The sequence below is a fragment of the Bacillus rossius genome, chromosome 7 (assembly GCF_032445375.1).
Source record: "Bacillus rossius redtenbacheri isolate Brsri chromosome 7, Brsri_v3, whole genome shotgun sequence".
NCBI classification, from domain to species: domain Eukaryota; kingdom Metazoa; phylum Arthropoda; class Insecta; order Phasmatodea; family Bacillidae; genus Bacillus; species Bacillus rossius.
Genome location: NC_086335.1, coordinates 60,471,726 through 60,499,412, shown reverse-complemented (window position 1 = coordinate 60,499,412; position 27,687 = coordinate 60,471,726). Strand labels below are relative to the sequence as shown.

The 27,687-nt window shown below is 37.1% G+C and overlaps 1 protein-coding gene across 3 annotated transcripts in view; it reads left to right on the top strand.

Moving 5' to 3' along the window:
* The first annotated feature begins 14,244 nt into the window (after window positions 1-14,244).
* LOC134534148 (2-oxoglutarate dehydrogenase complex component E1) overlaps window positions 14,245-27,687 on the top strand; it is a 41,103-nt gene continuing 27,660 nt past the window's right edge. For 2 of the 3 annotated variants that reach the window (XM_063372264.1, XM_063372262.1), the window contains exons 1-4: window positions 14,259-14,363; window positions 14,644-14,922; window positions 18,297-18,515; window positions 26,416-26,512. In XM_063372264.1, the coding sequence (XP_063228334.1) occupies window positions 14,671-14,922; window positions 18,297-18,515; window positions 26,416-26,512 (568 nt within the window). In that variant the 5' untranslated portion in view covers window positions 14,259-14,363; window positions 14,644-14,670. Of the gene's footprint in view, window positions 14,364-14,643; window positions 14,923-18,296; window positions 18,516-22,013; window positions 22,132-26,415; window positions 26,513-27,687 lie in introns of all 3 variants that reach the window. The other variant, XM_063372265.1, reaches the window with a different exon arrangement.

The window sequence follows — 27,687 nt, the reverse complement described above, 5'->3', positions numbered from 1 at the left end:
TCAGCACTTTTTTTCCTATGTGAGACTAGGAAATATGAAAGTTTCTCTTGATTTGTGAAATCCTGTTAGGTAATAAATTAACATTTATAATATTATAAAAAAGTGCCAAACGAACACAAAAGAAAGTAGTATTAGGTTGATTACCATGCCTTGAAATACCATCATACAAGAGACTACAAAAAAATAAAGGGCCGCCTCCTTGAGACCTATCGAAATATTCTTTCGCGATCTGCATCATAAAATATTAATATTTTGAACATAGAGTGCTTGTATTAATTAATAATAATATGCATAGTAACTTATGTCTTGTTGAATTAAGATTTTTTTTTTTATGTTTTTTAAAAGATCGTAACATAACTGCATCATGACATGAAGGAGAAATCTGCCAGTGAATAGCTTAACTACTAAACTACTATGACCATATATATTATTTCGAATGGAAAGTTAACTCCCCTAAGGCCTGTTCTACAGTAACACAGAAATGGAGCAGGATCACATAAATGGAGACGTATAAAATAGAACAGAGTTCCTACAAGAGCACACAGATGGAGACGGACATGTAGGGATTAGCTCGGTAATGCTGAGCTATTCCGTTTACAAAGATCCGAGCGACCAATTGAAGCCGTGTACTTGGCTATGGTGGTAGCTTTATTTGATTAGTTATAAACACATTGTAAATTGTTTCAAGTACAAGAATATCTAGTGTCCTATTATTATATCATGGTTTATTTTTATTATACATGTAAGTTTGCATGATGATTTTTTAAATTATATTAATATTTCTTAACATTAAAACAAAATCGCCTTGGTTGCCGTTTTTTTACGTCTCCATGCATTGTGGAAGCAGCAGACTCAACAGGGAAATGTTACGTGAGATCTGTCTCCATTATGTGATTATTCTCTGTGCCATTGTAGAATGGGCCTAATGGATGTTGGCTGTCGTCTCTCGGGGTGTAAGCATCGCTCCCGCGGGATTCGGGAACGGGACTTGCCCTGCGACCTCCTGGGCTAACGAAGGCTGTCAGTGCATGGATGATGTTTGAGCTAACCGAGGGCGACTTGGCAGTGCCATCTGCTATAAACTATGTCCCTCGGGTGGTGGATACGGGAATCCCAGTGAAAGTAGCGACCTCTCTGGGGTGACTGCAAATAACCAACAGCAGTCCGCGGACCACTGGCCTGCTTGGTGGGGTCGTTATTCTGGCATTCGGCAGTCAAGGCAGTCTGGATGAAGATCAGCGCGCAACTGGATGCAGTTTCGCCGGCGCAGGGGATCCTAAAGTGCCCTGGATGCGAAGTGTAACTAACTTCTGGCTGGAACTTGGGAGCTGCGGAATGCTGCACGCGTGACGTAACTGAAAAGTGTTGGAACTCGGCCGGGTCTACTGTATGGCTCGAAGTGCTAGAGCCCCAAGTGGCGCGAAATCAACCGTCTCTGGGAGTTTGGGCAACCGAGGAATTGCGTCCTTTCCTCACCCTTACCGCACACATTTAGATTAACATAGACTAGGCAAAAAACTAACAGATATTTAAAATAAAATTTTGTGGATTTTGAATTGTTGACTGCAGCGATATCTAAAGGTCACCACTGTAGTTAGTGCAGAAAGGAGCTTACCTTGAGAAAGAATGCTAAGCTTCATGAGAAGACCACGTGCCTCACAGTGGCTGTGATGTCACAATACAAGACAGCACTCGACAAACCCAATTCACACCCTGGACCCTGCCGAAGGATGGCTATACAGTAAGTATACTACTTCTAACACTTAAGGTAATCGAGCCAAAGTCCTCCCCGACCACTGAACAGCCAGTGGCCTGTGCAGGAATTGTCCACCAACACGAACATGAGATGGAAAATTAGTCAGTCAGTAAACTGCTGATGCTTTCTCTATCAACTGAACTCGGTTGAAAGATGTACATTAAAAAGTAACTATTGCAAAATATCAGAAGTGCAGATGTAGTCCTCTCTCTTTCTCTCTCCTTACACAGACCCACTCAGTTTTCATAAATTTAAAATCATATTATACATACCAGATCATTTATTTCGATAAATATCTAACATTTGCATTTGCACTGGAGGCTACTGTTAATCAGTAAGTTTTTTTTTACTGGGAGCTTTTCATTGAGTCAGATGAGAGAAAAGCACTGTGCTGATCGAGATCACCACAGTGCACTACAGATGGCCGCTTCTACCTCTGCCTCTCATGGGTTGGCGTGCGGGCTTCTGGCTCGAAGATCATCCTCTGGATCTGCGGTTTCGCCCCGGAGGCGTCGCGTGGTCCAACCCTGCCGTGCCCGATCGGCTCGTAGATGTCATCATCGTCATCGGACGACTCGTCGAGGTCCTCGTAGGGGCTTTCATCTTCGTCGATCTCGTCCCTGGACGACGGGAGAAGTTCCTCGTATATCGGTTCGGTCTGCGGGATGGCGCGGGGTTGCTGGGGCAGGTCCCTCGCGAGCGGGTCCACCCAGAAGACCAGCCTGTTCCGCCGCCGCCCCTGCGAGGATGACCGCGCCTGTTCCTCCTCGGCGACCAGATCCACATAGTCGTCCTCCTCCAAGAGAGATGGCCCATCGTCGAGGTCACGTGTCGCGAACGCTATCGGCCCGACATCGACGGGAAAGGGCTTGTACGCCTCGCGCAGCCGTAACTTCTCCCGGGTGTCCGTCACCGTCGGCCTGGGTGGCAGGGCTGGGGGGTTCCCGCGGGGCCGCAGCCTTTGCAGTACTCTCTTGTGCATCGTCCAGCCGTGCTTTGAGCTGCTGTCGAGAGATTTGCGCGTACACCCTCACTCCTTGTCCATCTCCTGGGGTCTGTGCACTCGCCGGCACACCGCCATTTTCCAACTCAAAAATAATTAGAGAAACCAGAAAACAACGAATTTTGTTAGAGTGTCCTAACTATTGAAGCCACGAAAACAACACTGCCTTAAACAATGTTGAAACCAATCAAAATACTCATTGTTACGAAACTAGGTCATTGTTTAAAGTTTTAGAAAATATGTTATGATTTATTTGAAATATCACGTCTTTTTTTAGCTTTGTAGCACATGGTAACACATATAGGTATTATTATAACACCAATCATATATCTGAATTTATGGATTTACTTAATTATCTTGGTGTGTTGGTGTGTGTATATCAACAGATGTCTCCCCATTTTTTTACTTACCTGATAATATATTTAACACAAACGAATATATATATATATATATATATATATATGTGTGTGTGTGCATATCTGCGTGTGCATGTGCGTGTGTGATAGAAAGCCGACAGCAAAAATAAAAATTAACCTTGATGCATTAGTTTGAAATTTTTTTGGCTAGTAATATTAGTTTGTGTTAAATATATTATCAGGTGAGTAAAAAAAATGAGGGAAAACCTGTTGATGCAAAGATAAATAAATATTCGTTTAAATATTGAGGACACATGATGAAGATATTTTGATTAACAATTAACAATTTAATAATAACATAACAAAGTCTGGGTTTTTACATCCGGAAAACAAATACACGTATGGCACTATTGGATGAACACATAATCACTCGTTAGCGACTAGTTTGGCTATCGACTTATCGATCTCACGGTCGTTTCCTTCGCTACATTTACTTACACTACCAATTGTTTTGTGGTAAACCTACGTTACAGGGGTGGCCGTCGAGGCGATGGCTTGTCGCACGGCTTGTGCGACATAGGAGCACCAACGGTTCGCGTCAAAGCTGAATTAAAAATAATGTTATGTCATATGAATGGCTAGTTGGATAAGGCGAGTCTTATTTCACACACTGTAAATTGGTGTGTACGTTAGGATATGTTACGCTGTCTGCTTTTAAAACACTAAAAATTGTTATAAATAGTTGGTTAGGTTAGTTATCAACACTAAAAATACTAAACGACATTAATTAGAAAACTCCATATTGCAATTACATATATATAAGCAGAGCTCCTTTTCTAATAATTACCAAATGTTTTAAATAGGGCTACAATTTACAGGTAGATAAGTCTAAGGTATATTATGTAAGTTTTACGCCGACCGCCAATGCTCCTCTATGTCGCATGGACAGCTATGCCTCATCAAGGTCTTGCAAAGGCGTGTGCACTGAACGCGCTCGTGCGCGCACCGGAGTGTAGAAAGTGCAACGGGGCGAACGCCAGGTAACAAGTGCTACGTCGGCGGAAGGATCCGGCCGGGTGTGCCATATCCCTCCGCCGAACTACAATAAATGTAATGTATGTATTTTTTCCATAGGATATTATTAGACATTATTTTCATTTTTTAATACTTTATTTTCTCCAAAATTATGTTTCACCGTATGACTTGTCCCGAACCTGGCCGGTTCAGTTTCCCGCGAAAATCACGCGTTTCCGCGGGAGGGTTGACGGGGGAGGGGGGTCGCGCGCGGTGAGAGCGGCAGTATCCTTCCGGAGCTCACAGAGGCCGGCAGCCTCCGCGCAACACGGGACCAGCAATTCTTATTTTCACTGATATGTAGTTTCAATAGTTGTATTTTTCCGGAAACCTTTTTTTTCAGTTCCGTGGTCGGCCTCGACCTACCGAGTGGTATTTAACGTAATTATTCAGTGCTCCAAGACGAGCGTTCGTTGTGATACTTAAGTACTGTGTGTGAACTACGATATGTTACTTAGGCGCTTCACGCGATATCCTAGCCAACCGGCTAACTAGTTTCAGCCCGCACGGGTTAGCCAGTAGGCAACACGTACATTCAAACATATACTAACGCGTTAATTTCTGGGACAGTAGTAAGATTCAGGTAGCGTCGCCGGAGTTACGGGCCTACGTGTTCTTAGCCCAGTGTTCTATGTAATTGTAATTGTGAAGTGTAATTTTGATCACGATATTAGTGTGTCATGTTAGGGTTTGTTTTTGTAATCACTGCATCGTGTCCAAGTGTATGACCTTACCGGGTAATAAAATCGTGAGCCGCCACTGAGTGAGTGGTCGCGCGTGTGACGATTCAATTCGGGACAACCGTTACGGCCAGGACGGGCAGCACTATTTATAGGGCTGTGCCGTAATAAATTAATCAGACATCAGCCGGTATTTTCTTGTTCTTTTCAGGCGTCCCGAGTGGCCTAAACAGCTCGGGGGGCCTTACTGCGTCAAACCACTACCTCTAGCCACAAGGCCGAACTTACCCTGAGATCCCGAACAATACTAAAATCACGCATATTTTCATAGAGGTAGCGGGGTTCACATCAAGTTCAGGGAAGTCGGGTGGTAGATTTATAGCTAAAACTGCCAAAAGAAAATGTCAGAATTTTTGAAAAAAAAAAATTAAAAGAATTATGTATTGCTAAATAAATACGAAACATTTTTAAAAGTGGTTTATATTGCAAGATAATATTACTTTTCTAACCTTGGTTTTTGAAAGAAGTGGCTTTTCGTAATATTGGAAAATCTTACAAACGAAATAATTTTTTTTTTCAGCACTTATAATCGCTATTTTATTTTTTCGTGCAGTATTTTATAACTACAGACACTTTTTATTAATATAAATGATTTTATTACGCATGTACTCATTGACTTTGTGTAGTATTTGTTTTTTCTTTTAAAAAAAAAGTTCTAGTCGTATTAAAAAAGGGAAGCCTAAAGGCTGGGTTCACAATTGAAAAAATAACAGTAACAGTAACAGTATGTCGTGTGCATAGGATATGAACGCCATGTTTCCTAACCTAACGATTCACAATAGCAGAAAATTGGTCGTGTGCATGGGAGCGAGGTCGTGCGCATAGGAGTGAAATGAATATATTTTATTTCGGTCGCGTACGCATGGCACAACAGCCAATGGGAGAAGAGCAGGGTGCTTTTTTGGCGGGACTAGAAATATGTTTATATTTATTAACCATATTGTGGTAAGAAAATTTCGAGATAATAATAGTATTATCGTTATTTTGAAAGTTAATATGTTTATTTACTAACACTGATAACAGATGTCGCATAGTTCACGAAATTTCATTGGCTGAAATTAACAGTAAGAATTAAATTGTGAACCGATTTCGCAGTTCGCACAGGTCGTGTGCACAGGTCGTGTGCATGGCTTGCTATGCACTCGCTTAATTTTTTTAATTGTGAACCCAGCCTTAGATATAGGCCTACATCAAGTTCTGTCCCTCCCCTAACACGCTCGAATATTCAATCTTCGGCCAACCTCGGGTTTATTTATATATATTTATATATCTATGTTTATTTTATTGTAGCTATTGTGCCGTTACTTGACTATCGATTCCGCGCACAGAAAGTGATTTAATATTATTTTAAATAAAATTTTAATTATATTTGGTGTTATTGGTTTATTTCCCCGTTATGAACGCTCTATATTTATATTTTGGTGTATCTACGTGTGCTACACTCTATGAAGTAGCACGAACTGACATTTGAGCAACAATAGGCTAGACCCCGATAGGGCACAATTGACTTTAACGGCATAATAAACTTTTTCCACGTAATTTATATAACAGTGTATTCATTGTTGGAAATTAATATTTTAATTTTAACGTATTTTGGTATCTTCATATTCAGACGTTTTGTTGAAAGTCGGTAATTATTTTAATATGTAAATTTCCGTTAACAGTTTTTATTGTACCAGCCAATGGGAGGCCGGGTTACAAAAGTTAATAGTTTTTTGAACTTCTTAAGAAAAAGGAAGTTATGTAATTGTGGCTGCGGTATTGAAATCGCCAGGGGATTAATCACTTTGATATTCATCAATCGAGCTCAAATAGGTCATCCGAATGTAAGTATATTTTAAATCGACGTAATAATAATTATATGTGTTAGGTAGGCCCTACTGGAAGGGCATATCTGGAAAGAGATGTAATTAGGAGCGCATATATGACCTTAGTAAAAACTGATCCCAATTTCCGTCGTCAGAGATAATCTCCTAAGCTAAATGTCCTATTATTCCATCTACGAATGAAAACTTTGTGAAATTGAGAACTAATTAACGTCATTGAAAGACATACATTATAATTTAATTAATCGTTACATATACACCTCACAGTCCATACCCAGAGGCAGAGGCGCACCCAGAAATTTTTTTCGGGGGGGGGGGGGGGGGGGGTGTTTTTTTCTATGAAGGAACACCGGTTTCAAAAATAAAGAGGGGGTCCGGGGGTCCTCTCCCGGGAAAATTTGGATTTCTAGGTGAAATTTTGTGTTATTTAAGAAGTTTTTTTATCTAATTATTGAATATACTGCTGGTAGAAAAAATAATTTTTAGTACGGTACTAAATTTTGTTTTAGACAAGAATCAAACAAAGATACCTTTATCAAACCCAGGGTCTCGTCCGCTCAAAATCAGTATTATTTTAATACCATGAGAATCATAGCATTGAATATAGTCTAAGGTATAGGAATGGTGTTATTTAGTTATTAGAGTTTAAATAATGAATAATTCTCTTTGGCTATTTATGGCTCTGTAAAATAAGTATATTCTTTAATTATTTTTTTTAAATTGATATATGTACGCCACCCTTATGCACAACTTAAATTCCTTAATAGTTCAAGGCTAATGTAGTGTGGTACATAAGAGAAAGATGAAATATTCTCACACTTTAAAAATCTTCACAAGGCATGAGACTAAACAACAGACAAATTGAAATCATAAAGGACACATACACATACACTGTAAAATGACAACATGGAAACATATGATTAACACAAATATTCTTTAATCAAATAAAAATATAATTTAATTTCTGGTTGGTCCAGTGGTATGCCATTCATATTTTCTGAAATTGCTGGATCTAGGTTGCACACATGATAGAATAAAACAAAAGTTAATATAGTTCAAAATAATAATGTCTGTTGAAATCTCAATTTATAATCGAAAATTAGCTTGAGAAAATTATTGTTTATTTGTAGTGTTCGTGATTAAAGTTTATTTTTATATTCCGCGGCTGAACTCAATAAATAATTGCGGTAAAGCATCTTGAGACATCTGTCTCAGTTCACCCTTTGAATATATATACTGTATAGAAGTCGCGAGTGGATAGGATTTACTCTACGTTTTTCAGAAGCTTATGATGAGCAGCTTGGGAACTTCACCGCTGCAGTGCGCTGCCGTAACGCCCTGTATCGTCTTAGTTGTTATTTACACGTTAGAGCGCAGCGCTGTCGCCCGCTGTCATTCCCCGCTTCCCTCATCCATCATTCACTGCAGCTCAACGTCGTTCAACGGGAGGGGGAAGGGGTGTTTGAAGAGTTCGGGACTTGTCCGCTAGGGACCACCACAAGTCGATGCCCTAGAGATGGTGGCGATTGCGGCGGTGAATTAACCAACTACCTCAAAACCGTATTAGAAATTTTAACCTGGGCTGGCGACTTCTATACAGTATATATATTCAAAGGTTCACCTCTGGGTGTTTGAACAAAATCAAGTGTAGAAACAGGATGCGTAATTGTTTTTAATAAAATGTTTGTCTCAATAGGTTCTTTAACGTGTCCAGCAATAAAATGCAATATTTAAAAATCCGTCGGCAATATTACGATGTTTGTAGGTAGAAAACAGTTAAATTAGTATAGCATCATGAGTCGGCTGTTTACTCACGGTAAATCACTCCTAAATACACGTCAGTTGTGACGTGCCCTAATTAAACAACATGTACTTCAGGTTTATACGACGTTTTAAACATCCTGGTTGTAGGATGATCTACCCAGCTATTTATTTTCGTTGATTTTTGAGGGGATTTAAATCCGGGCTATGTAGCCATCATCGCCGTTATATCAAGACTCTGTACCATTAATTCAGTAGTGACGCTTATCTTAAGTAACACCGCCGCTGATTGGCTGAAACACTAAGATTGTTGACTTAATTACACGTTCAAAATCACTCACAGACAGTTAACAAAACAAATTAATACATCAAAATGCTTTAAATTTAAAATATGATTTTCCAACAATGAAAATTCTGTTATGCAATTTGAATAAAAAGTTCAATTTGCCGTTTTAAGTCCATTGTTCCCTAGAGGGGTCTTGCTAATTGAGCTTCGGCGTCACTCAGATTACACCAAAGAGAATGGTAGTTGCAGATACGTCCAAATACATAACCATAGAACAAAACATAAAATGTCAATAAGTAATAATAATTAAAAATGTTATTTAAATAAAACAAAACACTTTCTGTGCGTAGGACAGTCATGTTTCAGCACAGCATGCATAAAATCCACATTCTGTGCAACTTAAATCACTGACAATGACGGTTTGCTTTTTACTGCATTCACACACACAAATTAAGTTCACTCTACGAGTAAAAACAAAGGGTATAAAATTCACACATATAATGTCTAGTTAAAACTGCATAAATGCAGTCCAAAATTATGCAAAAATTGAGATAAACGTAGCGCACAAACAATTCTTAGATTTTATATAACACAAACTAATTTGTAAAAAAATTTAAGTAGTTCACGGTAGCAGACTACAAATGTAATACTACAATAACACTGATCAGCGATCACCAATCGTTACTACTGAAGGCCCGAAGCCAAAGGAAAGGAAAAATATATATCGAAATGAAGTAAGTACAATTTTTTACACTGTGTGTTAAAGTTCGCACAATACACTTTAAAGGTAATATATTATAAATCTTTTACTGGTTATAGTAATTTTGGAAGTCTCTAATTTTCAGGAATACTCTTTTTTTTGTCTAAATCTAATCTAGTATAATACATAGCAAAATAAATAATTAATGCACAGCATCAGTAAAAGAACTGTCACTGCATTTGAAGGAGTTATGAAAATAGACTTGTTCTAATGTTCCGTCTGTCCTTCCAGGAAACGAAAGCCTCATATTTAACAATGCTGCATCAGTTCTGTCAAATACAGTTGATGATACATATTGCAGACATGCTAAATGAAATGTTCGTGGTACACTATTAAAAAACACTACTAAAAAACTATTATTCACGACAAGGCAATATGATTGGTTTGAACGATCAAGCAAGTCTCGTACGTCGAAACTCGAATGATTTCACTTATTCCATTCCAAGTATTCCGTCTGCGCTGCTATAATCTACTGTTAAAGCATGGCTCCATATATAAACTGCCCCCCCCCCCTCCCAGGTTATCGGCTGACGACGCTCTTGGACACGGGTGAGTTGGGGACTGGGTTCTGTACTGACAGACCATTTCCTGGAAAATGTGCGCTGGGCAACAGTTGTTTACTCATCGCGAGATACTTGTGAAGACATGCACGCAGTCATTGGGTCGTGCCTCACTGTGGTAGGAATTATTCGTCTATAAATGCGAATTAATGTTTTTGTATTGCACAGTAATGTATGCTCTCTGGCGACTAGAGCCACATGATATCACAAGTGCCTCTGTCCAACCTGCATTCCTGCCACGGATCTACCCATCATCATGAACTGCAGGTTTACTGTGTTTCATGTAAGTTGTCCGTGTTTTGATAATTCTCTTCCGAGAAAGACGTCCGCCCTCTCCATTGTAGTAGTAGTGGGGCTTAATCCTAATACTTCCCGGCTTCTTGAAAAAAAAAACAGGGTCTGTCCTCTCCTGTTTATGTTTACAGGCACTTTACTCGGAAGAGCAACATAAAAAAAATGGGCAATTACTTGAAATACAGTATAGTAGCTGACACACAAATGAGAAATCTATCAATTACCTGCAAGCCGCTTACTTTCATGTTCAGCATCATAACTAGTTCCTGGCTTTGGTCGTTTGGAGAAGTAGTTCAGTAAATTAAAACCATGCTTACGTTTAGACATTCTGATACAGCACTCACTATCAACATCAGTTCTAAAACTCGCGAAGAAGAACACTGCCCAGTTTCCACAATCTTCGGTAATGTTACACGGTAGCCGAAAACAGACTGAGTAAGAGAAAATGAAAACGCATCGACTAAAAGAGCGAGGGATAACGATTAGGGGAGGGGGTGCCGGGTAGAGATTGCTAGGCGCTGCAGGCGTAAGCATAGTAGTCTGGCGACACCATAATGTATACGCTGACGTGAAAACATCTAACAAAGTTTGGTACATTGAGCACTGCCCATAGACCATCTTACCTATTTTGCTGGGATTGGGAATGTTTTTACTTTTTCCATTCTAAATTTTTTCTTCACATTTTCGGAGGGGGTTTAAACCCCCAAACCCCCCCTCCCCCTGGGTGCGTCACTGCCCAGAGGTAAAATGAGATAATGAAAACGGAATCTCTTATTTCTCTACCGACCCAACAATAAAGCTAAGCCGAGGAACTTTTTTTTCTGAATTAAATATTCGTAATAATAAACTATAATTTTTATCAATTATTCTACGATCTACGAGTATGAGAACAACGGACATTTAAACTAAATTATATGAACTCTTGTTAGAGACTGTCGTCGTCCCTTCGAAGGCCATAAAGCCCGGCCTCCTCCCGCCAGTATTAAGCCCCGCTAACGGAACACACTCCTAGCCCATGTCACGTGAGTCAAGCGAGCCGTCGACTTCGGTGAGTGCTTTCACAGATTACGTCCATATGCCAACACCACCAAACAGTCCTCATGCAGCATTAATTGCTGCGAGTAATTAAGCGATTTTTAATTAACAGAACAACCCTTAATAGTGAAAGTGCGTCGTAGGGGTGCAGCGGTTTTCCCTGTGGGGAAACCACAATTAATAAACGTCCGGAATGTCCCTTGCGGCCTTCCGCCAATAATTAACCACAGCGTAAATCAACCTAATTCACCTCCCTGTTTTCACTTGCCAATAGCCACTGGAGTAGTCAACAAGTGACAGACAGTCTCCAGCTTGACTTTTTATTTTCAAATATTATTAATCTCAATAATTTTATTATGTATTATTATTATAGGCCTTCGGCCAACTAATTAAGACAGATGTCATGAAGTTACGAGGGTTCTAGAAATAATAATGTCTAATTATAATTATAAATTTGGAATAACGGCAGATTAGAAAGTTCGGCGCGTCATGACGCTTCCTCCCCCCCCCCCCACCCAAGCCAGCACAAAGTGGCAGTAGAGTTTTACTCACTGGCCGGGGCGGACGTTGTGATCCCGCGGGGAGACTTCAACTTTTGTGCCCCTGATTCTTCATACTGGTAAATATCATAATTAATTAAAACCTCTTTTTCCTCTCCCCCCGTGCCCCCGTGCCCTTTTCCGGTGCAGGGCTTAACCCGGCCGCTTTAATTTTTGCTCGTCGCGGAACAACGGTTCGCGACGCAGTCACTCCCGCGGACAGAAATTAATTTAATTCGTCGAGCATACGACTGCCGACTACAAACTTAAAGACTTTGCCCCTTAATATTATCTTTGTGGGTCCGCGACTCACACAGGTGAGCCCGGGCACGAAGCTATCTGCAGTTCAGCACGGGAGTGGCCGTTAATCCACTCAAACTCTTTGTCGACCCACAAACCAATGTAGGGATCTTGTTTGCAAGTGCCGCAACGTAAAGTAATTGATTATCAGTGCGAGTGTATGTAGTGTCAATGTGTGTTTTGTCAAGTGTAATTGTGTAAATTGTGCCACATCCACACTTTGTGAGATGCGGAATTAAAAAGCCAGCACCTAAATACCGTATCTTTATTTCGTAAACGCCTCCTGAACAATTAGGAAACAGTCCTCTATACTGTTTAGGGCCAGTGCGTATGAGAAGCAGGGACCCCCTCCCACCATCAACAGCCGTCGATCCTAGTGGAACACGCAGGGGCAAAAACCCACGACCACCTCGGTTAATCCTCGAATTAACCTGGCGCCCACCGGAGATTTCCTTTAGAGCCACTGAAAAACACTAGGACCGCCCTGGGTCTCGATCGCGAGACCGCGGGTGACGGCAAGACACATGTGTGCAACGTATTTCCTGTTTGTTTTAAATACATAATTGTATATCACTTGCCAAACCAGAATTTTCAACATTATTATTTTATTAAAGACTATCAGTTAACTATATTTTATTATATTATTATTAAATCTTGTGTTTGTCCAGTAAAACTATTATCCTTGTCTTTCACCCAGCCTGAATATTAGATTTAAAGTAATATTTCTTTTATTTATTTGTTTTCTGCTAACAAGGTGAATACATACATAAAAGTGGCGCCCAAAGAAATTAATCAATTTAACCAATATATGCATAGGAGAGTGGAAGAGTATCAATACACAAGTAAAGTCTCACAGAGTTTTAGAGTAAGTGTAGAGGAGAGAGCAGTACATTATACTAACCTAACTAACCGCCCATAGTATTTTAAAGTGTTTTATGTAGCTATCCTAACTGACCACTTTTAATATTTGAATTCATTTTTCCTGCGCAAAAATAAAACAAATCCCGAGGTTGGCCGAAGGTGAATATTCGGGTGTTTTCGGGCAGGGACAGAACGTGATGTACATCGTAGGCTTCTCAATTAAAAACTGAGCCAACTTAAATGCTCTCATCCATGATTTGCATCCTAGGTCAGACAGATACATAGAAAACCACCGATAAAAACCTTATTTAGTCGTAAATGAAGCAATTAAACTAATTATAGTTATCATATGTATTTTCTAATTTACTTCAATAGAAATCAAACTTCCATAAACTTCACAATTGGTTGATAATCGCAGTTTCAACAGTTTAACGTATGGGACGTACAGTTCCCTATACCAACTAAACAAAGTACATCCAGAGGGACGTTACAAATTTTTTGACAGAGGTATAAGTTCAAAAGTTTATCATTATATTTTTATGTTGTATAACTTTATCATAACTGAAAACCAAGGAATTTAAATAAATATTAGAGAAATAACTTATTTATTTGATAACAATTGTAAAAAAGTTTATTTAAAAATGTTTGCTTTATAAAAATAATATCTACATGCGACATTCGTTTGATGGGATTTAAAGGTGAATTTCAATTTCCTGAAGAAGATTCCTCTTTTGTTTTTATTTAAAAATGCGAATTTAATACGTAATCATTACAATCATTTTTAACTTAATTTTCTCGCTTAGAAATTTGAGGTTATATGTGTCTTGTTTTTTTCCGTCAAATATCACGTGACACTATCGTGCGAATAAAATACAGAATGGTAATTACAGTTCAGATGTTAAACTACCAATATTAATAGTTTAAAGTAAAACTATGTGTATCTAATTTAAAATTGAGTAAATATTGGGTGAAATACAATTCGTTATTAAACTTATTTTAAGTTTTCGTTTCTCCTTAATATAGTAATTGGATATGGTGCCCGTGTTGCTCTACGGATCTTCAGCATATAATCGAATCCGTCGTTGGATCGAAGTTACGGACTGTAGGAGAGTGTTATCTATGGTCAAATAATTTCGTCCTTCGCAGACTGCGCAAGAGCGCAGGTGCATGTCTATTGGTGTTTTTAGCAGACAGCTGCGAAACATTTATCCTGTGAGTGGTATTTATTAAACAGTTTTTAAGAAATAATTTTGAAGTGTAATCTAGTTAGTAATAAGGTTAACTAGATCTGCACCTAAACGGAAGAAAGTGACAGTATCGAGTTTATGCTCAAATTTATTTATAGATTTTCTGGAACAAGCTTCAATATCATAAAAGATTAAGAGCATAAATTCAAGTTTTGACTTCTAACGCAACTTTTCATTGTTGGTGACTGCGATAAAGTAATCGATTTTTAATTTATAACTCAATCAATTGGCTGTTCTGTTTTCAGGTTTGTGCTTGAGCGAAATCAGTAGAAATGCATCGTGCTCGAACTATAATCACTAATTTACTACCATTATCGCCATTAATTCCACGGGTGGCTGGACCGGAAAAGTTTGCGTCGTGGCTGTTACGGACTAATACCTTATGCTGTACTGGGAGTGGCTTGCTTCATCCAAGAAGATGTTACAGCAATGCAGCGGCGGAGCCCTTCTTGAGTGGCACATCTGCATCTTATGTGGAGGAAATGTACAGTGCCTGGCTGAAGGATCCCTCCAGTGTGCACGCAGTAAGTCATACTTCCTACGAAACTTCATTCTACTATAAAAGGTTCAGCAAGGCAGCTAGGCCTCTTGATGTAAGTTACACTACAGTAATTTACAATGCGATACCCAGTTTAGAATATACGATTCTAGTATAGTTCATGATACCATTCGTAAAATATCTATGGTAAATTATTCTACACTACAATACCCCAGTTTAGTATATTTTGCGGGATTATTTGAGATCCAGATTCCATAACAATGATGACATCACCAAGATGATATCACGTCATTACCACCCCTACATTATTGTGAGACAAGCACAGGAATATGTGGATTTTGGGCGGGGAACAATATACACAATTTTTTTCATGTACTGCATTTTTGAATATTATTCTTTTTTCTTACCATAAACCAACATTTTAAGCAAATTTTTGAAGGTTGGAAAAAGTAGAGGTTGAAGGACAAACCAATTCATAATTAATTCTCTTAGTTGGTACATTGTTATGGTAGCAAATCCATTCCATATCATTGTAAACTTTCTAAATACTATCTAAAACTTTGTCTGTAACAATTTTTGATAGTACTAACTCTTACTGTGAGGAGATCAAAGTGAGTAGCAAAAATAAAAAATTCATTATGCCCATGATGGATACTATAGCCCATTCGAAATTGGAAAATTAATTATTTTTTTTTATCTTCAACTCTTTTAGAAACCTTACAAAGATTATGGATTTATTAAATAAAAAAATCCAATTATTGTGGTTGCATGGAATATACAAAAACATTATATGTATCATTTTGGAATATTTGAGAACTTACGTGCTTTGCACATTAAGTTTCAGAATGTTACAAAAATTTTCCAAAATAAATATGAAGTTCAAAATGTTTGTGTGTGAGTAGGCCAATCCAAATAGTTTTTTCCTTTTTTGAATGGACCCTGGCATCCCTAAGTCCATTTCAACTTATCTCTACCTATTTTTTTGTACTTTGCTTTTTCTATGGTTATCTTTCAGAGATGATCTCCTTATCAGCTGATTTGCATGTACCTTATTTTCTTGTTAAAATCTGAATCAATTTGCTTACTTCTTTGATATTTTGCATACAGCAAATTGTGTTTGTCTGAGTGTAAAATGCACGTAAATTACCATAATCATGACTTGGCACCAAGTATATAAGCACTAGTCTCTAGTACAAGGAAATTGCATGCAAGATTTTTGTAGTATAAATTTATTTTGATAATTAAAATTTTAAATGGATCTAGTCAACTAGCTAAATAATAGCTATAGCTCTATTGGGGATGAAACCATAAGTTATTTGGCTTTTACATATGGGTGTTAAGTGCAGTTTTCTAATAATGCAGTGACAGGCAGTTGAACTATTTATGCAACATGACTGGAAACGATTCATTCTTAAATTTTTATATTGGTTGCATTATTATGAAGACTATGTATAGAAAGTAATAGTTGGATTTTTTAAAATATATACATATTGGTAGATTTACTGAAGTTTTTGTTATATGAGGTGGTTTTCGTTATCATGGGGATCAGTATTAAAGCTCTTTTTTTTTTTTTAATATCTTATCTGAGATTCATGGTAATGCTAGGAACAGCATTGTCTTGTCTAGCAGAAGTTGTGATATATTATCACCCATGGGCCAGTGAAAAGAGTTAAAAAAATATATCACAAGTCTCTATCTTGTCCTTTTGAATGTTTTTTAAATTTTCTTTAGGGTTATAGGCTTATAGGTTTAACTGTGGCATTTGACTCTCACACTTCCCCTGGTATTGCTACATATTTTGAAGTTAATAAGTTTCATTGTGGGAGTTCCCACCATCACATTGTCTTATTAAAAACCATAACTTTGTGAATTATTCATAAAAATAAATTAAATGCTTCATTTTTATTTTTTATAATATACAGTAATTTTTATGAGAAAAACTATTAAAATATTTTATTTAAGATTCTGTAGTTTTGAAATAAAGTATTCACTTAATATTTTTTATATGTGTAGTTTAAATAAGATTTTTTAGCTGTTCACAAGACTATTTGTTCAGTTATGATAATTTAATTTTTCCAGTATGCATGTAAAAAAAAACTTGTTTTTTACTAAGGGCAAAATATTATTTTAAGTGTGACCAAACTTGTTGTGTTTTATAACTTATTAAGTTTGGATGTGACTTCAAAATTCACATAATGATCTCGAAGCTTTACTATGCTTAAGTAGATAAGCTTGCACATCCATTATTAAGTGTTACAGAACAATAATTTAAGTCTGTGTATTTAAAAAATCCAGAAAATGTTATCGTATTAAGGGGACCGCCTTCCTGGGCACACATACGGTGTGCAGAGCTTCAGGAAAAACAACGCGATTTCAAAACTACTCAAGATATCCTAGTGGGGCCTATTTACGAATAGCATTTAAGAGTTCGCTGAGGACCGAAAAGTACTTTTAATTTCGGATTAAGTTTTTAAACTGTATTTTTAGAAGCGTTAAAATGCCTAAAACGCATGTTTTCAGAGTAATTTTTAGGCATAAAACAATCAGTACAGATTCTTGAAAGAACTTAAGGGGCTTGCATAACCCCTTTATCTTCATTTCTCCGCCATATAATGTTACGGTCACCACTCAAATTTCACAGTTATCCTGTGACGACGAGACGAATGCGCGCCAGTTCAGAGACTTGCGCTTAGAGGCTATACCGCGCTGGAAGCACCAGCGAGCGTCGCGCTTATCATCCCGCCTCACTAACACACATACACCCCTGACGAGGCGGGCCCCTTAAGTACTGATATTCAGTAGGCATGTTAATTATTTTTTATACTTTAGGCTATGTGCTCTACTTTGGATTCAGGTCACAATGTGGTTGATAATTTTATTATTTTTTTTGTTTATTTTTGTCCTTTTTTCGTGTCCTGTCTCTTTTTTTTTTTTTTTTAATTTATGAACTGTTGTTAGCAAACACAGTTATAACTCTTTGTTTTGTAGTGGTATTTCTATGATACCACTTTGAAAAAATGTTACTATTCGCAATGTTTCAGTGATATTGCCGAAATACCTCGCGTGAATAAGCCTTGTGCTGCTATCTGGCGATCCTAACATGAACAAGCAACATTGGCTGTTTTAATTTTTCCTTCCGCCACGTCTGCTATAAGTTACACAATAGATTATTTTATTTAAATATATTTCTGTGTGCCTCAAAGGGTTATATTTATTCTATTTCTGAAACATGTTTTATTTTTGGGTATAAATGTGTATATTTGCAAGTGAATATTTTCATAGTTTTAACATGCATCCGAAAGGTGGATAGTGGCAGTGAAAGGAGAGGAATGGAGCACCTTGGAAGCGTCCAGTTGTTCATTGATCAGCCGTACTTCACGAGATTGCGCGCGTGTGCAGTCGTGGGACGCGTTCTTCCGCAACGCGTCGGCGGGGGCGGTGCCCGGGGAGGCGTACCAGCGGCCGCCCAGCACGTCGTTCATGGGCCGCAACCAGCAGCCCGTGTCGAGCGTGGTGCCGTACGGGGGCGGGCAGCCGGGCCTGGCGCTGGACGGCCAGATCAGCGAGAAGATCATCGACGACCACCTCGCCGTGCAGGCCATCATCCGGTCCTACCAGGTGGGTCTGCCGCCTCCCTCGCGTCCCCGGACCTTTCTTGGCATCATCGAGTCGCTACCCGAGTGTTTGGGGAGCCCCACTACCTTCTTGGAGATCCTGTCCCCTTAAAGGGCCCCGCCACCTGAACACACACACGGTGCGCAGAGCTTCAGGAGAAACAGCGCGATTTGAAAACTGCTCAAGAGATCCCAGTGGAGCCTGTTCACTAAAAGGCTTTTAAAAGTTTTAACGAGGGCTGATGGTAGTTTGGTTTTCAGATTAAGGTTTTTTAAACTAATTTTTAGAAGTTGAAATGGCTAAAAATGCATTTTTTTTTTCAGGGTAATTTTTTGGACATAAAACAACCAGTACAGAATCTTGAAAGCAATTAACAGACTTGCATTACACCTTTATTATCTTTATTTCTCCCCCAGAAGACGGCGTGCCAGTTCAGAGCCTTGTACTTAGAGGCGACACTGCACTAAAACCACCAGCGAGCGTCGCACTCATCCTCCCGCCTCACTAACACAAATACAAACCTGACGAGGCAGGCCCCGTAAGACTTGGTCTGTCTTGCCCTGTTGATTTATTTTTATTTTTTTCATTACAGTAAAACCTTGTTTTTGTGCCCCATTTTGATCTAAATGTCCGGATGACCCGGATCAGATTTGTGGATGTATACCTATACCGGTACACCGCGGATGATCAGAAAAAGGAAATAACGTTTAAAAACGTCTTTAAAAAAAATTTACAAGTCGGACAACTTCGTATTTCCGTTAATTAAATAAGTAAGTGGTAACGACAGTATGAATAAATATTAGATTTCTACTTTAAAATACATCGTTTTATACGGAAAAGATACCTACACAAAGCGCTTGGCATCTACTAGTGGGACCAAAAACATCATGCAAGTTTACGCGAGAAGTTTTTTTATCCCAATTTTGACGGCCTAAAATATAGGTGCGATGATTATGCGATAAAAGAGGGTACTTCAAATATGGAAGGAGGAATGCAAGCTGGGTTTTTGCATCTTGCTTAGTTTATAAACTGGTATTTGAAAACCACATCATTGTACTTTCTGTGTCTTGCATTTCTTGCATAGTTTACAAACCTTGCCTTAAAGAAAAGTGATTTGAAGAAAATGGAAAACTGAGACAAGGTGGGCAAAAGTGGAGCCTTAAAAGGGTTAATCGGAACTTTGCTGTCACAGCTGACAGAAGAACCCTGTTGTTTCTTTGTGGCAGGTTGACTTCATCATCAGCAGGATGTTCTTCGGCAAGTAGTGTTAAACATTTTTTTCCTATGCATTTTGTATATCTGTACAGGTTGTCCACATTCTAAAAATTCTGAGAAAAGATTGAATTGGTCTAGGAAAGTCATGGAATTTACTTGTAATCCTGGAAAAATCATAGAAATTCCCACAGTGATATTAATTTGAGGAGAAAATGTCATGCTCCAGTCTGCAATCGCTCAGACTGTGATAATTTTTTTTTTAGAATTTTTTTTTTCCATTGTCATACACACTATGCAAGGTTCTGTTTGAATTTAAAAAAAAAAATTATATCATTATAGGCCATATATGGGGATAGTGAAGTCTGGCTGTTCTTCATTTCTTTCAAAAAGTTATTGCAAATTAGATAAATTATTTTTTTTTAATAATTGTCAGGAAAATTTGAAATTTTGTTCAGAGAAAGTATATTACAAATTTGTGTGGACAGCCTGGTATATGAGTTGAACATTTGTCGTAGTTTTTTTGTAGTGTAATATGTTAACATAAAAATTTAGTTGCAGGAATGTAGTGTACCTGAAGCAGTTCTTTTGTAGCTATCACCATAATGTTTATGTACAAGCTTGCACTATTATCTACGATCTCTGCCTATAAAATACTTCTGAAAGAAGTATGGTATTGCAGAATATGTAGTATAAAATATATTCTGTAGTTTCTGGCATTAAGACAACTTTTTATTATTAGACAAGGTCAGCTTTTCAGTAATGAAAACTAAAAAATTAATGTGCGCCATCGTATAAAATGTAAGGCTATTTGGTCTTGGGCATAACTCAACCTTGTGTATCCATATGTGATCTGAATTATTTTGGGTGGCATTTAAGTCAGGGCAGAGAAGCTATAAAAACTCACTCCCAGATACAAAGCTAGCCGTGATAGAAAGTGGGATGGTGTATAAGACATGTAGCTTTAGACATGCATAAAATTGTTGTTTTATATGCTGGAAAATTACTTTGTGTATTTGCACGTGTACATCCTCATATTTTACTAAATGCACTTTAGTTCACTGTCTTCTTCAAGAAATTACAGTGCAACCACCACGCAGAACTCTTTACAAATAAAACTGCATAATTTTGTCCTCTCTCTTCTTGTAACATAGTACATAGTTCTGCATAGTTATCCCCCCCCCCCTTTTCCCACTTGCTGTGCTGCGCTGCGCTGACATGTCTACCTCAGTGCACAATGCATGAATAAATGTGTGTAATACAGTATTTATCGAAAATGTTTTGGGGCTAAGCTTGTGTATTAGATATTATTAATTTGTAATGTGTGTAGGATGGTGTTTTATTTTAATTTTATTTCTTATGTTTCCGGATGGTGGTGTTTTTAACTTCTATTTGTTTTAAGTAGCTGTAGAGTGATGCCAAGAACAAGTGAGCGATGTTGAAGTGGAGTAGCTTCGTAGGGTGTTCACATTCTGGAAAGTCAGAGAAGTTGGAATTTGTCAGGAAAGGTCAGGTCATACTAACAAAAAGTTAAGAAAATTCACCAGTGATAATAATTTGAGTAGAATATGTCATTGAGTCCTTAAATTTTGTTTTGTTTTGATAGAGTAAAGAAAACAATGACATGTTAATTAAAAAAAAATTATTTTATAATAGCATTCTTACTTTTATTGCTGCATTCTTGCAATTAGTTTTGATAGATAAAAATAACAATAAAAAAAGTGGAAAGAGGCTTAGGTTAATTATGGTGATGGTAATTTCTGAATTTTCTTTACTTATTTCAGGAAATTGTTCATACATATATACACGTATATATATATTTTTTTGTGTGCGCATGAAGTCCATGTGCGACAGAAGTGAAGCTTCTTGCTTATTATTTTATAAGGTATAGGGAAAATATTTATTTTTGGCTGAGGTCACAGATAAAAGAAAATATATATATGCAAGTATGCGAGCATTAAAATACGCTATTGCTCAAGTATGCGTGCAAGCAAGCTAGTGTGCAAGTGTGCAAGCATGCTAGTGTGCAAGTATGTTGCACCATTTCTACCTCTCCCCTGCTGTCTCCTACTCTCCCGGTTTCCCCACCACGGACCTCGATGTGTTGGGAATTTTCGTAACACTCGAAAATTGCAGCCCCTTTCAGCAGAGAAGTTTCGCTTCAATAATTAGTTATTGGGAAATTTTAAATTTGTGCCGGAGAGAGTCGGGAAGCAGGTTCAGGTGTGTTGCCGCCCCGCCGGTGAGCGCGCGGATGTGACGGTTGTGTTTGTGCTGGCGTGACCCCAGGCGCGCGGACACTTAGCCGCGGAGCTGGATCCGCTGGGCATCGGCGCAGACATCCACGGCACGTACACGGAGCGCGCGGGCGCCCCGCCCGAGGAGGTGGTCCGTGACCACATGTTGGGTAAGGCCGCGAGCCGCCTCCCCTGACCCTTAACCCTCTCTTTCTGCCCCCTCAGCGGAGCCCCCCGTCGCCGGCGACATGTTCACCTAGCAGGAATAAATGACAAAAGTTTGAAACACTTTATAACCCATTTGCGTCTACAAGCGTACTAGTACGCAGCTGTTTTTCTGGCCGATGACACCATAGGCGTACTGGTACGCAAAATGGCTAATCTGCCCGAAAAAACTTGAAAAAAAATCCCTTTAGAATGAAAATAACCCCTCAGAGTAGCTAGTATTGTTATAACAAAGGTATATCATTGTATAACTTAAAACTAATTTTAAAATTTTATTTAAAGAATAAAAATATAATGAAAATAGAAAATAACTTTAATAATAGCAATATATATAAAAAGTTTATGGATTCCATGATATGTTTTAACATTAAAGTGAGTGGATGCAAATGGGTTAAACATGAAAAATAATACATTGCCACGAAGCTGATTCATCACCTCACTCACAAGATCGGGTTCTTTAAGGAGCACTAGCTCTGTACAGGGAACGTAGGAAAGTTAAATTTTTATTGCATCTCAAACTTGGCGATGTCCAGTATCGGTGAAAACCTGGAATGGTCAGGGAACATTGATTTCTGGGAAGAAAGGAAAAAAAAAAATAGGGGAATGAATAGTCTGGGAGGGGGGGGGGGGACATGTTAGGTCAGGCAATTTAAATGAAGTTGCTAATCCTGTATCACCAACTCATTAACTGTGTCATGCGTATTGTAATTTCGGGTTCAGTCATTTTTTGCAATGCTGCGTCCACAGTATTTTTTTTTAGGCCAGTGAGAGGCTGAAGTTCATCTGTGAGGGTGCCTTGGAATGTGATGTAAGGAAAAATCGATTTGTGTGTTAGGTTCCAGGATTTTTGTTTGTGTGTAAACTTGGTGGCATTCCAGATTTCCTAGAAATATTTTGCAAGTGATGCAGGAGGTTCGGCTCTCTAAATAATGGAAGCAACATACAAAGGGAAGGGTGTTAAGTGTTATCTAAATGCTGAAAATTAAAAATACTTTTGTTAATTATAATTCAACTATTTGACAGGGTTTTATGATGCACTTAAAATATGTCTGTTATCTGTTGTTTATTAAAATCATAAACCTTACAAGTTAGGCGATACCCACAGATCATACTTACAGTTATGGCCACGGTAAAATTTTACATTCTGTAGATGTTTTTTTAACTGTGGGTTTTGGAAAGTTGCACATTAAATAATAGTGAGGGGTCTGACAGATGATTTTTGATTTTACTTTGTAATCAACTAATTAAATAGGTTGGGCACTCTTCATACATTCAATTTTCGTGCAGTTCTGGTAGGCCTGAGCAAATACTAGTTTTTTAAAGTGAAGCGAATATCAAATAGAATTTCTTAAAATATTCACGAAGTCGAATTGATTCGTGAATATTTTTCTCGGTGTAGCTATATCTTATATTATAAAATATAGGATTGAAGGTGACAAAATCTTTTAACGTTTGAAATGATTGGACTGATCAATGATTTGGGCCCTAAGTATAACATCATTCAGTAAAAGTTATAAAATAACTATGCTTAATATTACATTAAGCATTCATAAAACCAAACAGTGATTTTTTTTTAAGTAACCAACTTTATTCAAGCAAAACCTATACAAGAAAAAAAAACTAAATATTTTCATGAGCGAATCTTAGGCTCCCAATGTTTTAAAGCTTTGCAACAAATGCAAATCTTCACATCAGTTGCAAAGCTTTGCATTACAACCTAAGCTTCACATAAAAGGAATAGCAAGTTTCCTGGTGATGTCAAATCAAATTTTAAAAAGAGCTTGAATTTATTCACTTAGTCGAAGCTTTGCATGGGCTTAATTTGAGGCTTTTGTAGTCTGATATTGACACCCTTTATTAAATCTTTGTATAATAACTTCAGGCTCCGTACAAATAAGCTTAAATCTAAAGACATCAGATTAATGAAATCTCTCTCAGCTGAAAAACTGTGCCAATTATGGAGAAATTCCTCTATATGTACCTTATGTAGTTTTAACGGAAAATTGAATGCCAACATAATTGAATTTGTATTATATGAATTTCAAGCAGTTTTTATCAAAAAAGTTGTTGTAACTTTAGATGGGATTCGATTTTGGTTTTGTTATAAACATTTAAAGTTACCGTTTTAGGGAAGCATATTTCAGAAGTATGATAATTGCAGTGAAAACTATTACAGTAACCAAAAGTTTATTACACATTAATTTAATTGGTGGTGATACCTTAATATGATCATTTTTGACCTTGAATTTTAATACAATGTCTAGGACCACATTTCTGTAAATTGACTTTATGATCCAAAAATAAGTATACTTGCAAGATATTGTTTGGGCCTATTGGACTCTTTATATTGTCATTTTTAACTCTAATAATACCACCACACAATTTTTGAAATCACTTGCTGCTCGTATGACATGTGAATACCAGCTGATTGTCAGTACTTAATAAGAAATATTTCATACCGAAGGTCATGAGTGAAGTTTGGAACATTGATGGACTTAACTATGCTTTACTTTTTAGTTTCATAATTTTTGTAAATTTAGGTTTGTATTTTATTAGTTCTTGTGGTGGTTGGTTTGTTTAGTTTACTAATCTTAGAGTTTGTGAGAATTTTAATTGAATTTAGTTGCAGTAATATTTTCATACAGCCTAGCCTTCCATTTACAGAATTAATTTTGTTCGTCTTGTCCATACACCCAACGTTTCTTTATTTTTAGACTGGACTTTATTGTACAAACTTATTTTTATTTAGTTTTATTCCTATCTTGAATTTTTTTTCCATTTAACAAAAAAAAATTTTTGTTTGGTTTCTAAATATAGTAAGATCTTTGTATGCAGTGCAAAGTGTTTAGGACCTTAAATAAAGCTTGTAATTTCATATAATTTTAAATCATACAATTTTTTTATACTGAAATCGTCTATATAAGAATGATCAAAATCAAGAAATTAGTCTTTTGGTAGTAATAGTGGAACATTTACAAATCAAGGGTTTGACATAACAGTACTTGACAAAATTGCTTTTTTTATGTTGTAAAGTAGGTTTTCCAAATCCAGCATACTGCTCCTTATACTGACTTAAAGTGCTGTAAGAAATGGTACTAAGCTAGTGTGTTGATAATTGGAGATGTTCCACATTGAGTACTAAAAATTCTGGGGTTCTATTGGGGGTTGTGAGCAGGAGGAGAATTTGCATGTTGCTGGTTATATATAGGTGTGTATTATGAAAATGGCGTGGTGTTGGGTGCTGACACTCGCTTATTAAATAGCTTTCATTCTGCTGACAGTGCGGTTTGTAAATGCATTATGTGGCAAATTACTTAGTATTGTAGCACATGTTATTTATTAACTGCATTCTCAGTCATTCACTTGTAAGAAGAGATTTTACATATATAGGAAATAATTTGAGTTGATCTCGCGTGTTTTTTTTTTTTACATACCACTGTCGTCAATGTGTAATAGTGTATATCAAATAAGTTTAAAATATATATTTTTTTCTGCTCAGAAAGAATGGTTTGTATACTTACTTCTATAAAGTTTAAGTAGCATGTTCTGATATATTAATTATTAGCATTTGTATCATGATTGCTGTAAGAATGTTTGGCTATGCTTGGTGACTTTTTTTACTCACAATCTTCTTTACATGCAACGCTAGAATAGGGTAGTATGTTTGTGTCAGTGTACATGTAAAAATATTTTTATATTATTTATGTATTTCCATGGATGTGAAGATTATAACTGTTATTTAAAAAACAAGTACTATTAGTATTTTTCCTCTAATTTATAAGCATTTTCTACTGTTCTGTGCTGAGAAACTTGTGATAATTCTTGCATGCATTTTTTTTTTAGTTCCCTGTGTTTTCTACTTTGCTGATTACTGTTTTTTCAGTAATCCACTCTTTCTATTGCATTTGATGTAAAGGGACTCTGATTAATGCAAATAATTATGTGAATTGTATTTTTGCTTTCAGTGTGTTAGAATATATACCTTCTTTCTTCTCTGCTGCAAATTGTTGTGTATATACTGTTGAACTAACACTAACAAAGGCTTCCTGCATTCTTTAATTTGCAGTACTCAAATTCATGTAGTCTTGGCTATGTTGCTAACGTTACTAAATTTTCAGGATGTTACGCGATTGAAGAAATGAAGACGTGGAAGTTCGGAATCCTTGTGTGTGTAGTTTTGATTTCTTATGTGTCGTGCTTGTGGTTTAAATAGTTTATTTTTTTGTCAGATTCGAGGGCACCACATTGCGAAACTGGACCCGTTGGGTATATCCAGTGCTGACCTGGACATTGCGCCTGAATTACTCTATAATCAATACTCTTTTGGTAAGGAACGTACGACCGTGCTATGCTTTCTTTACCTACGTTTATGATGTTTGCATTTTTTTAAGCGTTCTGGAAAATTTCTTTTTGCTTCTGTTTGCATATTAGTTTCTGCCAGGCATGAGTTTAAAACATGTAATCTCTCTGTGTGATAGCAGCGCACATATTTGATTTCTGCGGAGATTCGGAAATCATATTTTTATTGATGTATGTTTTGACTTTAAAAATTATTTTTGACACTATGTCTTAAGAGGATTTAATTTGTCAGCAAATACAGTTATAAATTTTGTGGCCTACTGCTTCTCGTGAGAATTGTTACCATTATGTCTTACGTTCATCCCTTTCGTTTTGCATGCAAGAAGGTGAATTTAAGGTTAGCACAGTACAGTATATCAAGACAAGATTAGGTCATATTTACATAAATTATGTATAATTAATTATATAGAGAAAAATTATCAACGTTTTATTTTTAAGCTAATTTAGTTTTTCAAAAAAAAAAATTTTTGGTAGTATTGGTTTTATTTTTTATAAAATCTGTTTATTCATAAAGATAACATATTATTAGAGGCAGGCATTTTTCGCAAAATAATCTGAACACTCATTAAGACTGCAATAAGGTATGCACGCCAAAGTGGTTTCTTCCTTGCAATTGGCGGCCGTCTGCAAGAGCAGCCATTTCCCTATTGTGTTTACTTCCACACTGAATTACTGTGATTGGTGTGCTGATAATAGACATGTAGCTAAAAGAAACTCACCCAATCACAAAACTGTGGGAAAACATGACCTGCTTATTGGCTCCTGACATGCGAGGAATCTTAACTGGTTGCATGTGATTTGGCATTGCCGTACTTAAGGGATTCTCAATGGCTAAGAGCAGGGTTTGCTGGTTTAAATCATGGTTTAAAATAACTGTTGTTTATAAAAAAAAACGAAATGTTTATTTTTAAAAAATTATGTATTTTTAAATAGAATATTTTAATTTTTCTTAATGAAATGTCTGATTCCACTCTAATAGCAACAAAAGTTAGATCATTAATTTTTCTTGTTATTTACAGGAACAAAAAATTATATACTAGTCTAGATCTTATCATTAATAAGTTTTAAATTTTACCCAGCTAAATACTTCTGTGTAAAATTTAATTTATTAGTGAATTGTAGGCAAAGTTTTGATGGAAAAA